The sequence below is a fragment of the Geotrypetes seraphini genome, chromosome 7 (assembly GCF_902459505.1).
Source record: "Geotrypetes seraphini chromosome 7, aGeoSer1.1, whole genome shotgun sequence".
In the NCBI taxonomy this organism is placed as follows: domain Eukaryota; kingdom Metazoa; phylum Chordata; class Amphibia; order Gymnophiona; family Dermophiidae; genus Geotrypetes; species Geotrypetes seraphini.
Genome location: NC_047090.1, coordinates 33972931 through 33988973, shown reverse-complemented (window position 1 = coordinate 33988973; position 16043 = coordinate 33972931). Strand labels below are relative to the sequence as shown.

The following is a 16043-nucleotide window of genomic DNA, read 5'->3' as shown; positions in this document are numbered from 1 at the left end:
CTTGATGTCCTAGGAAGTCTGCTTTAAAGCATAAGAACTTTAAACTATATTGATTGTTTAATGATTTCCATTCAGGGAACCCAACCTGAATGGCCTGCTTCAATTGCAACCATTTAAAACTTTGTGTTTTATTAAGACCAAATCTATGTTGCAATTGTGAAAAATCCAGCAGTTTACCTTCTGAAATAATATCATCTAGAGATCTAATTCCTGCAATAATCCAGTTCTTCCAAAGGATTTGAGCTCCGCCTACTTTGATCTTGGAGTTTATCCATATGGATTGATTAGTTGATTTATATATTGGGATGGGTGTTAATTTATCAATAAATCTCAATGTTTTCCAAGTATCCATTATTATTTTATTTTCTCTGTATCTTTTAGGTATATTAATACTTGGTAAATGAACTAAATTTAGGGGAAACATAAGGCGCCATTCCAAATATAACCAATCTGGTGCATTATCTATAAGTTCTGGGAGGATCCAATACATACCCTGACGTAGAATATAGGCTTGATGGTACCTATAGAAATTTGGAAAATTTACCTCTCCCTCCTTAATTGATTTTTGTAAGGTTACTAAAGCTATTCTAGGTGTTTTACCAAGCCAAAGAAATTTTGTTAAAATTCTATTAAGCTTCTTATAAAAGGACCCCTGAAAATAAATAGGTATCATACTCATTTGGTAGCAAACCACAGGCAACATCATCATTTTAATAGTTTGAACTCTGCCCCACCAAGATATATGTAATGGGTTCCATTGTTCACATAACTCCGTTACTTTTTTTAATACATATTTTTCATTTTCTTTTACAGTATCTTCAATTGTTTTTTTAACTTGAATGCCTAGATATTTAAATCCTTCTTCTTTCCATATGAATGGAAAAATATCAAATAATCCTTTTACACAGTAAACATTCAAGGGTATAATTTCAGATTTATTCCAATTAATTTTATAACCTGAAAATTTGCCAAACTTATCAATTAATTCCAATAAAGAAGATAAGGTAGACTCTGGATTTCTCAAATAAAGCAAAATATCATCAGCATCAGTCTAAATAAGTTAATACAGATAGAAAATAACCACAATTTGTTTTAAAGAAGAAAGACAATCAGATCATTCTTTTGACAGACACAGTGGAGAAAGGGGAGAGGAGGAACAGAGGGAAGGGGAACAGAAACCGGCTAATGATGGTGCCTAGAGAGACCTCCAACTTCATCAGGAAAAGCCTGGTTAAGAAGCCAAGTTTTAATTGCAATTTTGAAGTTTTTAACTTGAGATTTGTTGTGGATGGTTAGGGGCAAGGAATTCAAGGACTAGGGATCTAAAGAAAAAAGGGGTGTGTCTTATGCATTCTAAATGTACAAATATGGGAGGGGGAGAAGTTTAATGAGCAGAGTATCCTAGATGGTATGTGGGGTATGGTCAAGGAATTAAGGTAATCAGGAAGTCCAAATCTAGCTTTGAAGGTAAGGAAAAATCTTACCTTTAATGCTTCTTTTTCCATGTTTGATGTTTTCCCTTGGATTTCTAGATTCACAACATCTTCCATTAGTTTATCATGCTTTCTGCCTTTTTCTAGCAATTCATCATAACCTTTCAAACAAGAAGCATGGTACAAAAGAAAGATTTGCCACTTAAAATCGGGACTAGAATGACAAGTATTTGAAAAAGTTAAATAGAAATATGATATAAGCAAGAATATTGAATCATAGTAATTTTTCAATAAGCAACGATGGGCTACACATAGGTCCTGTGTATTCTCTTTTTTTACAAATAAAAAATAAAATCTTAAGTTTGAGTCTTAGATTTTGGCATAGTGAAACAAGAATGGAAAGATTGATCACATTAAAGCCATTAGCCATTAAAGCCACACAAAAAGTATTTTGCTTTGTTAATGCTCGTATATTGAAAAGTACTGTACATACCCAACCATACACATTATATTAACATTTAAATTAGATGTATTTGAAAACTGACCCCTGTGCTTTAACAAACACTAAGAAAAAAATGTTCTTATGACTACACGTGCATGCAAATTTTCATTTGAATTAACTGTCAAACAGAATGGAAGAATTGCCCACACTCAATACCTGTGAATAGAAACATAGAAAAATGACGGCAGAAAAGGGCTATAGCCCACCAAGTCTGCCCATACCAAAATATCCGCCCCCTGACTTTACTCCCCTAGAGATCCCACGTGAATATCCCATTTTCTCTTAAAATCTGATATGCTGCTGGCCTCAATCACCTGCAGTGGGAGTTCGTTCCAATGATCCACCACTCTTTTGGTGAAGTGCATATATTTTCACAAGTAGAAAGGACACACACATAGTTTACATTGCATGCATTTTTTCATGCAAAAAAACACACAGATCTGAAAATATAACCTATACAAAGTTTTGTTTCCCTCCCCTATATTTGGCAGCATTTTAGAAATAAATGAGTAGTAAAAGTGTAACAAGATGTTAGGAATTATTAGGAAAGGAATGGTAAATAAGACAAAGAATATTATAATGGTGCAACTGCTCATTGAGTATCGTATTCAATTCTGGGCGCTGCCACTCAAAAAGATATAGCAGAATTAGAAGAGGTGTAAAGAAGAGTGACTAAAATTACAAAGGGGAAGGAACTTCTCTGAGGAAAGGCTAAAGAGGTTCGGGCTTTTCAGCGTGGAGAAGATAGCTGAGGGGGGATATGATTGAGGCCTACAAAATCCTGAGTGGTGCAGAGCAGGTAAAAGTGAATTAATCTTTTACTCTTTCAGAAAATAGTACAAAGACGTTACAGGGAAATGCTTTTAAAACCAATAGGAGAAAATATTTTTTCACTCAAAAAATATGTACACACACACACACGGAACAGTTCTACATTTTAAAGCACAAAAGAAAATACAATTCTGTGTTAGAACCTTTGTCCTCCTTCATTCACAGCTGTCCTGCTCCTAGTACAGTCCACTGAGTTCAAGGTCTAGTTCTAGCCAGATAGGGAACACCAGTCCACAAGTTCAATGGATTAGAGGCTTACCTCAACTAAGCAGAGAACAATCCTCTCATTTAGGATTACCATATGACTGCAGGAAAAGATGGATGGATTAAGACATCTGGGTTTTATTTCCATTGCTTTCAACAAATTCTTAATAAACTTGGAAGTAAAACCCAGATATCTCAATCTATCCTCTTTTTTTTCTGGATTCATATGGTAACCCTACTTTCACTTAACAGTCTTCACTCACTTGAACCACTCTGCTTCACTCAGCTTCCAAGGCCTCTGCCTCAGCCCACGGCCAGGGAAAGCTGGAAGTTTCTCTCCCTGGGACCTCTCCTTGAATTACTAAGCTATGCATATATCTTTCTTTCTGCACAAGTCTCACCTCTCTGACTTAGCATGGTTGAATTAATTTCTTAATAAGTCTCAGCACTGAGCTGTAAAGCTCTGCATTCTGGGACAGGTAGTTTCTCCCATACCTGTTTATCGACCCCTGCAGCCTAGCGGGACAACAGTAGGCTTACTGAGGTAAAACTCCTTAATCTTTCACAGAATAGTTAAGCTCAGGAACTCATTGTTGGAGGATGTGGTATTAGTGTAGCTGGGTTAAAAAAAAAAAAGGTTTGACAAGTTCCTGGAGGAAAAGTCCATAGTCTGTTATTGAGGTAGATATAGGGGAAGCCACTGCTTGCCCTGGGATCGGTAGCATGGATTGTTGCTACTATTTGGGTTTCTACCAGGTACTTGTGACCTTGATTGGCCATTATTGGAAACAGAATAGTCAGGCAAGATGGACCATTGGTCTGACCCAGTATAAATATACTTATGTTCTTAAAATACAAATCTTTTCCAGAGAAGGGAAAGCAGTAGAACTAGAGGACTTGGACTGCAATTACAGGATAGTAGACTCAGAAGTAGTGTCAGGAAGTACATTTTCAAGGATATGGTAGTGGATGCCAGGAATGCCCTCATCGGGAGATGTGGTGGAGATGAGAACGGTGACAAAACTCAGAAATGAGCGAGATAAACACAAAGAATCCTTATATGTTAAAAGGATGGAATCAAAACAAAAGCTTGTCTGTGCTTAGATAGCAATCCCAGTAGCAGGGAAGTAAGGTCTGCAAGACTTTGAAAATTGTCTTGTTCCAGCATTTTTTAGGTAATAGTTCTAAAGAATGAAGATAGATCCCTGTTTTGCAGTCTAATTATGTAAATTGAATCGAGCTCCTAATTTTAGGAGATGATCTGGTATATAAATCTAAGATTTAGATTAGATTAGTACTGAGCAGATTTCTATGGTCTGTGTCTCTAATATGACAAAATAGGGTAGACTTAAGGTCTGTGACCTGGATTATGGATGGGAAGGAATGAGCTTTGATGGCACAACTCCAGTGATTGGAAAGTAGAACCAATGCAAGGCAGGACAGACTTCTACTGTCTGTGACACAGGGAGAGAAGGGTTGATAGTGAGTAAAATGTCAGTTTGCAATATTATTGGATTGATGGTTTATTCACAGTATTGACAATAAACATGGCTATCCAAAATTATAAATCCACTCTTCTATGATTGTGTGACTACCCTATTTGTTATGCCAGTAATTGGTCATGATGGAGTGGCTCTGGTTTAGAGAATGACACGGTGATAGAATTCATCACCGTTCCTGTCCCTACTGATAACTATGGGAAACCATCCTGTGTCGTTCTTTAGTGTCTCTCTCAACCTCAGTCCTTCTACACCAGCATTCTTCAATGCAAGGCTTGAGGGTCAGAGGCTGAGCCCATTCATACTCTGATTCTTATGTGAGCCAAGTATAGGATAATGAACCCACTGTGACATCACTGATGAGGTTGGCTCTTAGGCATTGGTAGAATGAGGCATTATTACATTACATTACATTACATTAGGGATTTCTATTCCGCCATTACCTTGCGGTTCAAGGCGGATTACAAAAGGTTAATTTAAAAAACAGAGTTACAATGATTAGCTAGAGAGGTAAGTTGTAGATCTTAAGAACATTTAGCGGGTTGTTGAGGGTGGAGTGGTTTGTAAGAGAGTTAATAGGTGGTCATATTGGAGATTCTTTTGTTATTATTAGTGCAGTAATGGGTAGATCAAATGTCAGTTTTAAATATTATGATATCACAATCTCAGCTCTGGAATGTTGCTACTCTTTGGATTGGCCACTGCTGGAAACAGGATATTGGGCTTGATGGACCTTCAGTCTGTCCCAGTATGGCAACGCTTATGGTCTTATGTTCTAACCATCCGGTGTCATTCTCTAGTGTCTATCTCAACCTCAGTCCTTCTACACCAACATTCTTCAATGCAAAGCTTGAAGGTCAGTGGCTGGGCCCATTCATACTCTGATTCTTCCCTCTCTGCTTAAAGAATGACATGGGGATGGTTTCCCGTGGGGACGGAAATGGTGATGAATTCTGTCACCGTGTCATTCTCTACTCTGGTTGCCTTATTGGGCAGACTAGATGAACCATGCATGTCTTTATCTGCTGTTTGCTGCTCAAAGTAAATGTGAAATCTGCCAGCCACCACTCCATATCCATTCGATCCCTACCTGTTGAAATGCCACATGGCGCAGGGGAACGTTAAGCCTAAATGGAAAAATGAGCATGTTCCAGAAATGAAATCTTATTCACAAGTCTTATAGTGAAGTAGGAACAGTTCTATCATCTCATTTTAATATATGGGATTGGGTGTGGGTGGGGTCTCTTTCATATATATTTAATAATAATAATAATGTTAAGAATGTCAAGTGATTTTGTACGAATTAATTGATTGAATATTGTACACTTGTTGCAAGATTTGAAAATGAATAAAGAATATTAAAAAAAATATATATATATATATATGAAAAGGTATTACCAGTGGTTGTAATTCTACCTGTAGACACACCAATCTGATGCCTGTATTCTTCCATCTGGTGAACAAGTTGTGCTTTCTCCTTTTCTAAACGGTTATTGGTTAATCTGAAGCATAATAATAAAATAGGAAATACACAGTGAAATTAAGGATATATGAATGTCCGGTATTAGTACTTCATCTATGCTGCACTTTTCCATTTTAAGGAAAAATAAGCAGAACCCTGAAATTTATTATATTACATTACAAAATATAGGTTGTGATCTGCTTGAAAATTGCAAATATATATTAGAAACCTTCTACTGTGGAAAGGTTGAAGTGAAATAGTATGAAGAGAGACAGCTTAACCTATGGACCAGGTAAGACTCTGGTCAGCAGCTACCCTACGGCTACATTTGCAGGGTGCCAGGTGCCAGTTGCTTCATAGGCCAGTTGCTGCAAGGAGGGAGGGCCAGGCATCAGAGGAGGGAAGTGCAGCATTTTGAAACAGTGCTGTATAATGTGTAGCATCTTCAAATTAAAGGAGAATAGAATATTGGTATTGAAGTCTTTGGTGGTGACTTGCCAGTATCCTAAGAGCTAACCTAGTTCCTTAGGAGATGTCCTTGCCAATAGAGTCCAGCAGCTTTGGCCTCGTTCTTGGAGGAACTTTGTGATTTTGATTCTTCACCCCCCCCCCAAAAAAAAATAAAAAAAAATCATAAGAGGGATGAGGAAGATGAGAGTATTGATGGCCTGGTGGCTCTTGTCTTTTATAATCTAACTATCAGTTCTTTGAAGGTGGATTAATTAAAGAATGTATTTGGTAACTGGTAAGTTGAGGGTCAGTAACAATTCATAAGTAGGTAGTGCAAGATTGTTCGTACAAGTGGTAGTGCATAATTAAGAATAGCTAGAAAAATATCTTCTATTCATTGTTGCAGGGTATTTAGTGGGAGGAGAGCGTGGTGCAGTGGTTAGAGCTACAGCCTCAGCACCCTGAGGATGTGGGTTCAAACCCCTGCTGCTCCTTGTGACCCTGGGCAAGTCACTTAATCCTCCATTGCCCTAGGTACATTAGATAGATTGTGAGCCCACTGGGGCAGATAAGGACAAATGCTTGAGTACCTGTATGTAAACCACTTTGAGTGTGGTTGTAGAACTACAAAAAGGTAGTATACAAGTCCCAATCCCTTTCCCTGATGTCATAATTGCTCATTCAACCAATAAAAGCCAACCTTATCAGTGATGTCACAATGACTTCATTGTTCTATACTTGGCTCACTCCTGATACTATATTGCAGGAGAGTGTGGCACAATGATTAGAGCTACGGCCTCGGTACCCCGAGGTTGTGGGTTCAAATCCCATGCTGCTCCTTGTGATCCTGGGCAAGTCACTTAATCCTCCACTGCCCCAGGTGCATTAGACAGATTGTGAGCCCACTGGGACAGATAGGGAAAATGCTTGAGTACTTGTATGTAAACCACTTTGAATATAAGTCCCTTAAATAAAGTTGAAGTTCTTGCCTTTTTTTAATAGAAAAAAAACCTTGATAAGGATAATTTCATGCTGTTGCTGTTTAGGAGGTGAATAACTAAAAGTCAAGGATTTGATGAAGATTGCTAGTAATAAACATGGTTCTCTGCAGAGTTCTGAGGATCTGTTTGTTTGTTTTGAATGTGGCCCTGCTAAATATATATCTGGAGGACCTAGAGCAGGGGTGCAGCAGGAGAGAGCAGATTTTTGTGGCTGCTGTAATTAGGCTGCAGTATTCTATACAAAAGGCTGAGAAGGTGCTAAGATACCTGAATAAAACCAACATGTTACATCTAGAGCAGTGGTTCCCAACTCTGTCCTGGAGGACCACCGGGCCAATCGGGTTTTCAGGCTAACCTTAATGAATATGCATGAGAGAGATTTGCATATAATGGAAGTGACAGGCATGCAAATCTGCTCCATGCATATGTGTTTATCCATGCATATTAGGGCTATCCTAAAAACCCAATTGGCCTGGTGGTCCTCCAGGACAGGGTTGGGAACCACTGATCTTGAGCACATAAAGATCACATGGGCAAAATAGTCGGAAATATTAAAATTCAGAATCTGCCATCTTACAGGTTTATACAAATGATACTCAGATTAATCTATTTTGCAAAACATTGTTATGTGTGCTTTGACAGATCTAAGGTCAACCAAAGAGATCAAATATGCAAATTATTAATTTTAAAGTACTGTACTGTAGAAAACTTACTGTAGAAAACTTCCTCACTAATTTTGTAATTTAGAGATGCTGCTTTTGATCAGAATGAATTAAGTATCCTCAAGATATCAAATGGGAGGTATAAGAGGGACAATTCTGTTCACGTGCCTTTTAGTACAAAGATCCATAGGTTAGGAAAAACATCTGTACACTGAAACATACATGTTATGGCAGAAACATATGCCGAATCCCTAGATTCCTCGAGGTAGAACTTTTGGGTTAAAATTCAACTAAGTCAGTTAGAATTAATCTGGGTACCGCAAGAGGTTTTCCTTTCCCTTAGGTTGTTGGGAAGACTTACCGTCATTGGCTTTTTGGTAGATGAGGGAAAGGATTGCAAGGCCAAAGCTGGGCCTGCAGTAGTCTTACTAGTGCTTTGGAGGCAGTGTGAAGAAACTGACCTACTGTTCCCAACTCTGGCCTGACAAATCCAGCCTCAAGCTGTTGATGTTGGGGTACATCAGCTGTCCTCCCCCAGTGGGCTGAAACAGGAGTTTGCAGGGAGAGAGCGAGATCTCTAGCCAATGGTGCGCTGAGCTGAGAATCTGCCATACAGCCTTGAATTGGTGATGTTAGAGAATGTCAGCTTACCTCTCTCATTGGGCTTAGGGGGAAGGGAGTGTGTCATTCAGTCGTCGTGTAGAAACGTTGTTGACTGCATCAGACTGCGGAGGAAGTGCTGAGGGGAGCCACGGTGGCACTTTAGCCTGCTGGTTATATTGGCTAAAGTTTGGAGAAATGGATTAGCCCTTGATCATCTTCTTGGATGAGTGTGTGTGTGGGGGGGAGGGGGGGAGAGCTGCAACCTTATAGGAGTGACTGAAGAAAAAAAAAAAAAAGTATCAAGGGGACGATCCACCAAAGATGGGAGTCGCTGCACATGCTCAGTAAGTCAAAAGCTTACTATTGCTAGGGAAGAGCACCGACCTACAGGATCAGTCTGAGGATTTTACCAACAAGTGTGCCTGCATCTCTCCTATTTGTCTGTAGAGAATACACATGTATATAACACTGTATCAAAACTAAACTACCATTTTACCTGACCAGCTGAAGTTCTCTGGCAAGGCCTTCCTCTGTCTTTGCATCTTCTGGAAAGCATTTGAGCAGCTCAACCTTTTCATGTTAAAGAGACTCATTTTAGAAGAGCTTCCAATTTTTAAAAAATGTCTTTATTAGTGAACAGAACATGGTATAGTACAACTAAAGAACAAATTTTATGCAGATGAAAAAAAGTCTAGGAAATTCCAAACAAAACTTACTGTAAAACCTGGAATGGATCAAATATATTATACAAAGAGGAGCATTTTAAATATGACGTCTAAATCAGATTTTGGATGTTTTGGAAAAAACATCTAAAAATCCAGTAGAGAAAATCACCATTTTCAAACCAGAACAAAGTCTAATTTTTTTTTCTCTCCAAAAAATGGTCCTTTCCTAGATGTATTTGTCCTCATTGCATCTATCTTTATGAAAAACCACAAACAAATACCGGCAATCAAAAACCAGCAAAGTGGAGTTGATGAACTGGCAAACAAGTGGAGTTGATGAACTGGCAAAGTTTATAAAGATTAAAAACAATCAATACACACAATTGTGGCTGGCACTAGTCCAATGGAGTAACAAATAGTTCCAGATATCATCTTCAGTTACTACTGGTTATACCGGCACATGACTCCAAATGCAACAAGTCCACTGGCAAATGGTGTAGCAGTAGAATGGACTTCAGTTGATGAATGTGACCAAAGGACCCTACACCAATGGTTCCCAACCCTGTCCTGGAGGACCACCAAGCCAGTCAGGTTTTCAGGATAGCCCTAATGAATATGCATGAGAGAGATCTGCATATAATGGAGGTGCCAGACATGCAAACCTGCTCCATGCATATTCATTAGGGCTATCCTGAAAACCCGACCGGCCTGGTGGTCCTCCAGGACAGGGTTGGGAACCACTGCCCTACACAGTCTGTGTTTCGGTATATATCAGGGGTCTCAAAGTCCCTCCTTGAGGGCTGCAATCCAGTCAGGTTTTCAGGATTTCCCCAATGAATATGCATGAGATCTATGTGCATGCTCTGTTTTCAATGCATATTCATTGGGGAAATCCCGAAAACCCGACTGGATTGTGGCCCTCAAGGAGGGACTTTGAGATCCCTGGTATATATGAATGCCTTCATCAGGAGTCCATTGCTGAAACCAAGAATCTGAATCAGAATACGGACAAATGCATAAAACGCTTAGAAAAAGATGGCTCGGAACGTCCCTTCTATTGCGATCTGGAACTATTTGTTACCTCTGTTGGACTAGTGCCAGCCACAATTGTGTGTATTGATTGCTTTTAACCTTTATTTGTTGTTAATAAACCTGGGACTTGCCAGTTCATCAACTCCACTTTGCTGGTATTTGTTTGTGGTTTTTCCTTTTCTTTGGTGAAGCTTTGAGATTCTTTGTTTGTTGTTTATCTATCTTTATGTACCATAAAAAAAAGGTTAAATAAAAAATGCACAAAAACAACCAATGGATCACAGGAGGTGCCAGAATTCTTAGCAGACTGGCCACACAGACATCCCAACTTCACTCAAAAAGTCCCAGGTACACATCTCACCATAACCCCTTTACATTGTATAGGGAGCCCTCCAAAGCTCACCCACAACTTACTGTACTTCCCCAATAGCCCTTATTCCTGCAGACGGGACCTATATATAGGTATAATAGGTTTTAGATGAGCTCACACTTTCTACAAGTGTACTAATTAAGAGTGGGCTATGGGTCTCCTCCACTGCACCAACCACCAGAAACCTGCTTGCTGATTTAATAAGACTGGCTATAACATCTGAAACTGTCATAGAGGCTGTTTCATTCACATCTTTGGGAGTGGGAGTAAGTTAGTAAGCATCGGGGGAGAAAGGGGATCCATGCCTTCATGCCTCCAGCAGTCAACTGGTCAGTTTGACATCTCTTTGGCATTTATTCACTATTGAAATAGGTCTAACCTCAAATGTCCAAGTTTTTCCCTGGACATTTTCTGCAATGGTGCAGAAAAACTTCCAAATCATAAGTTTGTTCTAATCCCGCCCAAAACACACCCCCTTGAGATTTAGATGCACTTCAGACAAACAGCATAGAAAACCAGCTAACAAATGTACTAAAATGTACTAAAAAAAAATGTCAATGTGGACGTTATATAGCAAATAAAGCGTCCAAATGCTACTTTATGCCATTTCTGGGTGTTTTTTTCTTTTGAAAATGAATCCCAACAGTGAGGTCTTGACATTTTTCTTGTATTAAAAGAAAATGTTGACATCTTCTGGATGACATAAAATTGGCTAATTGTTTATTACACTACTACGAATGATATATTTAAAGTCACAGACATTGGTAACTGCAAATGGCTATTTTGCATGTTTACGATGAACATAGATTGCAGAATGCATTCATCCCATTTAATGACACTCATACCATTGTTTTTCTGTCTACATGGATAATGATAGAGGGAAATCTATCATTTCCTGTGTTTAAATTATTTCTAAGCTTTGACGACCCACTGAATACCAAGAAATGGCCCCATCACATCAGTGGAATGCAACACCACCAATATACATCTGTTTCTAACTATTGACATTTTATGGCCTATAACTTTACTTGCCTGATCGTTTAGCTCTTGCATATCCTGCTTCATTTTCTTTTCATGTTGTGCTGCTTCTCTCAGAAGTTGCTCAAGGGCTGCAATATTTTCATTTTTTCTTATAAGATCTGCTCCCATTTCTTTGATTTTACCTTCATACATCCTAAAACATAATGATGGTACTTGTTTAGTCAGCAGAGGTCTGAAACAAGGTCATCCTTGTGAGCAGAACAGATGTATTAATGGTTTTCAAGATATCATCCCCTTTTACAAAACCGCAAAAACGGTTTTTAGTGTCAGCTGGTGCACTGAATGCTCTGCGCTGCTCCTGACGCTCATAGAGTTCTATGAGTGTTGGGAGCAGAGCATTCAGCACAAAAGCCTGTGCTAAAAACTGCTTTTGCAGTTTTGTAAAAATGTGTGTGTGTGGGGGGGTTAAAACTACAAACTCAGCACCCTGAGGTTGTGGGTTCAAACCCATGCTGCTTCTTGTGACCCTGGGCAAGTCACTTAATCCCCTCATTGCCCCAGGTACTTTAGCTAGATTGTGAGTCCGCTAGGACAGACAGGGAAAAAATGTTCCAGTACCTGAATAAATTCATGTAAACCGTTCTGAGCTCCCTTGGGAGAATGGTATAGAAAATTGAATAAATAAATAAAGATAAGCACTGATGTCCAAGGTTGTCCTCATGGATATTCTGAAAACCCAGGCCAGCTAACATACATACAGAAATGTATGGACATAGCCCTAAAGCACAGTTACTTACCGTAACAGGTGTTATCCAGGGACAGCAGGCAGATATTCTTAACGCATGGGTGACGTCACCGACGGAGCCCCGGTACGGACCTTTTTAACTAGAAAGTTCTTGTTGGCCGCACAGCGCATGCGCGAGTGCCTTCCCGCCCGACGGAGGAGAGCGTGGTCCCCAGTTAAGATAAGCCAGCTAAGAAGCCAACCCGGGGAGGAGGGTGGGACGTAAGAATATCTGCCTGCTGTCCCTGTTATCCAGGGACAGTGCTTTATCCCAGGACAAGCAGGTATTCTTAAGGCATGGGTGACCTCCAAGCTAACAGAGAGGGAGGAGGGATGGTTGGCCATTAGGAAAATAAATTTTGTAACACAGATTGGCCGAAGTGTCCATCCCATCTGGAGAAGGCATCCAGACAGTAGTGAGTAGTGAACGTGTGAACTGAGGACCAAGTGGCAGCCTTGCAGATTTCCTCGATGGGCATGGAACGGAGGAAAGCTACAGAAGCAGCCATAGCTCTGACCCTGTGGGCCGTGACAGCACCTTCCAGTGAGAGACCGGCCCGAGCATAACAGAACGCAATACAGGCAGCAAGCCAGTTGGAAAGCGTCCGTTTAGAGACAGGACGACCTAGACGGTTAGGATCGAAGGTCAGAAAGAGCTGAGGGAACGAGCGGTGAGCCCTGGTACGGTCAAGGTAGTATGCAAGGGCACGCTTACAATCCAGCGTGTGCAACGCCTGTTCCCCAGGATGAGAATGGGGTTTAGGGAAAAAGACAGGCAACACAATGGACTGGTTGAGGTGAAAAGCCGAGACCACCTTGGGAAGGAATTTAGGATGGGTACGCAGAACCACCTTGTCATGGTGAAAAACAGTGAACGGTGGATCGGCGACCAGTGCATGCATCTCACTAACCCTCCTGGCAGAGGTGATGGCAATGAGGAAAAGCACCTTCCATGTGAGAAGTTTGAGCGAAGTTGTGGCAAGAGGCTCAAAAGGGGGTTTCATGAGGGCTGATAAAACCACATTCAGGTCCCAGACGACAGGAGGAGGCTTCAGAGGTGGTTTGACATTGAAGAGGCCTCTCATGAACCGGGAAACCAGTGGATGAGCCGTGAGAGGTTTTACGAGGATAGGCTCATGAAACGCAGTGATGGCACTGAGGTGGACTCTGATTGAGGTAGACTTGAGGCCAGCGTCGGACAGAGAGAGCAAATAGTCCAGTACAGTTTCCACTGCTAATTAGGTGGGATCGTGATGATGCGGTAGACACCAAGAGGAGAACCTGGTCCACTTCTGATGGTAACATTGGAGGGTGGCCGGTTTCCTGGAGGCATCCAAAATGCGACGGACAGGCTGAGACAGATTCTCTGGAGAGGTCAGCCTGAGAGAAATCAAGCTGTCAGGTGGAGCGAAGACAGATTGGGATGCAGTAGAGACTGACGTTGCTGCGTAAGTAGAGTAGGAAACACACGAAGAGGAATGGGCTCCCTGGAGCTGAGCTGAAGCAGGAGGGAGAACCAATGTTGGCGAGGCCACCGAGGAGCGATGAGAATCATGGTGGCCCTGTCCCTGCGGAGTTTGGATAACGTCCGCAACATCAGAGGTAGTGGAGGAAAGGCATAGAGGAACCGATCCGTCCAGTCGAGCAGGAATGCATCTGGGGTCAGACGATGAGGAGAGAAGAGTCTGGAACAGAACTGGGGTAGCTGATGGTTGTGAGGCGTTGCAAAGAGGTCCACCTGCGGAGTGCCCCAGCGAGCAAAGATGGAGTGGAGTGTTGAAGGGTCCAGAGTCCACTCGTGAGGTTGAAGGATGCGGCTGAGATTGTCGGCCAGGGAGTTCTGTTCGCCCTGGATATAGACAGCCTTGAGGAAGAGATTGCGGGCCGTGGCCCAGGTCCAGATGCTGAGAGCCTCCTGACAAAGGAGGCGAGATCCGGTGCCGCCTTGCTTGTTTATGTAGTACATGGCGACCTGATTGTCTGTGCACAGGAGAAGGACCTGAGGGCAGAGAAGGTGCTGGAAGGCCTTGAGAGCATAGAACATGGCTCTGAGTTCCAGGAAATTGATGTGATGGTGACGCTCCTGAGGGGTCCAGAGTCCCTGGGTGCGTAGATCTCCCAGGTGAGCTCCCCACGCATAGGGGGAGGCATCCGTGGTTATGATCATGGAGTGAGGGGGTAGATGAAAGAGTAGACCCCTGGAAAGATTTGAGGAGTTCAACCACCATTGAAGAGATTCCTGAAGAGACGATGTCACAGAGATGGGATGAGAAAGAAGATCCGTGGTCTGTGACCATTGGTTGGCAAGAGTCCATTGAGGTGTCCTGAGGTGGAGTCGCGCCAGAGGAAGCACATGGACCGTCGAGGCCATGTGGCCCAGGAGGACCATCATCTGTCGGGCAGGAATGGAGTGATGAAGGAGCACCTGACGACAGAGGTGGAGCAGGGTCCGTTGACGGTTGGAGGGGAGAAACGCCCTCATTAGTGTGGTGTCGAGAACTGCTCCAATGAACTGAAGTTGCTGTGTGGGAAGCAGATGCGACTTGGGGTAGTTGATCTCGAACCCCAGGAGATGGAGGAAAGAGATGGTGTGATGAGTGGCTTGTAGCACAAGTGGAGACGTAGGTGCTTTCACCAACCAATCGTTCAAGTAGGGGAACACCTGGAGGTTGTGAGACCTGAGGAAGGCCACCACGACAATAAGGCACTTGGTGAACACCCTGGGCGATGAAGCGAGGCCAAAAGGTAGCACTTTGTACTGATAGTGACGGTGCTGTATCTGAAACCGTAGGTAGCGACGTGAAGTCGGATTGATTGGGATGTGAGTGTAGGCCTCTTTGAGGTCCAGGGAACATAGCCAGTCGTGTTGAGAGAGAAGAGGGTAAAGCGTGGCAAGGGAGAGCATTCTGAACTTCTCCTTGACCAGACACTTGTTGAGGTCCCTGAGATCGAGGATGGGACGAAGGTCTCCTGTCTTCTTGGGAACCAGGAAGTAGCGGGAGTAGAATCCCTGACCCCTTTGGTCCGGAGGCACCTCTTCGATGGCATTGAGAAGAAGGAGAGAGTGGACCTCCCTCAGGAGGAGGGGGGTTTGGGAGGAGTGAGAAGCAGACTCTACGGGAGGATTGTCTGGTGGAAGAGTCTGGAAGTTGAGAGAGTAGCCGTGGCGAATGATGTTGAGGACCCATTGGTCTGATGTGATGACCTCCCAACGGCTGAGGAAGATTTGGAGGCGACCTCCGATAGGCTGAGGAAGAGGCGATGATGGTGGGTGACTGGCTATGCCCTGGAGGAAAAAGTCAAAAGGGCTGAGATGGTTTTGACGGAGGGAGAGGCTTGGCAGGTTGGTGAGACTGTGAGCGAGCTTGAGATTGATGCTGTTGACGAGGTCGGCGAGGCTGCTGTTGAGGCGGGTTGAGAGGTCTGGCCGAGAACCTGCGCTGGTATGAAGACTGCTGTCTGTAGGTGTGAGCAGGTGGAGTCTTCTTTTTAGGTTTAATCAGAGTGTCCCACCTGGTCTCATGTGCTGAGAGTTTCTGGGTTGTTGAGTCCAGGGACTCTCCG

At 42.3% G+C, this 16043-nt stretch overlaps 1 protein-coding gene across 2 annotated transcripts in view; it reads right to left on the bottom strand.

Moving 5' to 3' along the window:
- Positions 1 to 16043, bottom strand: part of CEP290 (centrosomal protein 290) — a 283184-nt gene that overhangs the window by 20393 nt on the left and 246748 nt on the right. Inside the window, exons 49-52 of one of the 2 annotated variants that reach the window (XM_033953471.1) lie at positions 11747 to 11888; positions 9144 to 9217; positions 5886 to 5971; positions 1485 to 1594 (exon numbers count right to left, since the gene is read on the bottom strand). In XM_033953471.1, the coding sequence (XP_033809362.1) occupies positions 1485 to 1594; positions 5886 to 5971; positions 9144 to 9217; positions 11747 to 11888 (412 nt within the window). Of the gene's footprint in view, positions 1 to 1484; positions 1595 to 5867; positions 5972 to 9143; positions 9218 to 11746; positions 11889 to 16043 lie in introns of both variants that reach the window. The other variant, XM_033953470.1, reaches the window with a different exon arrangement.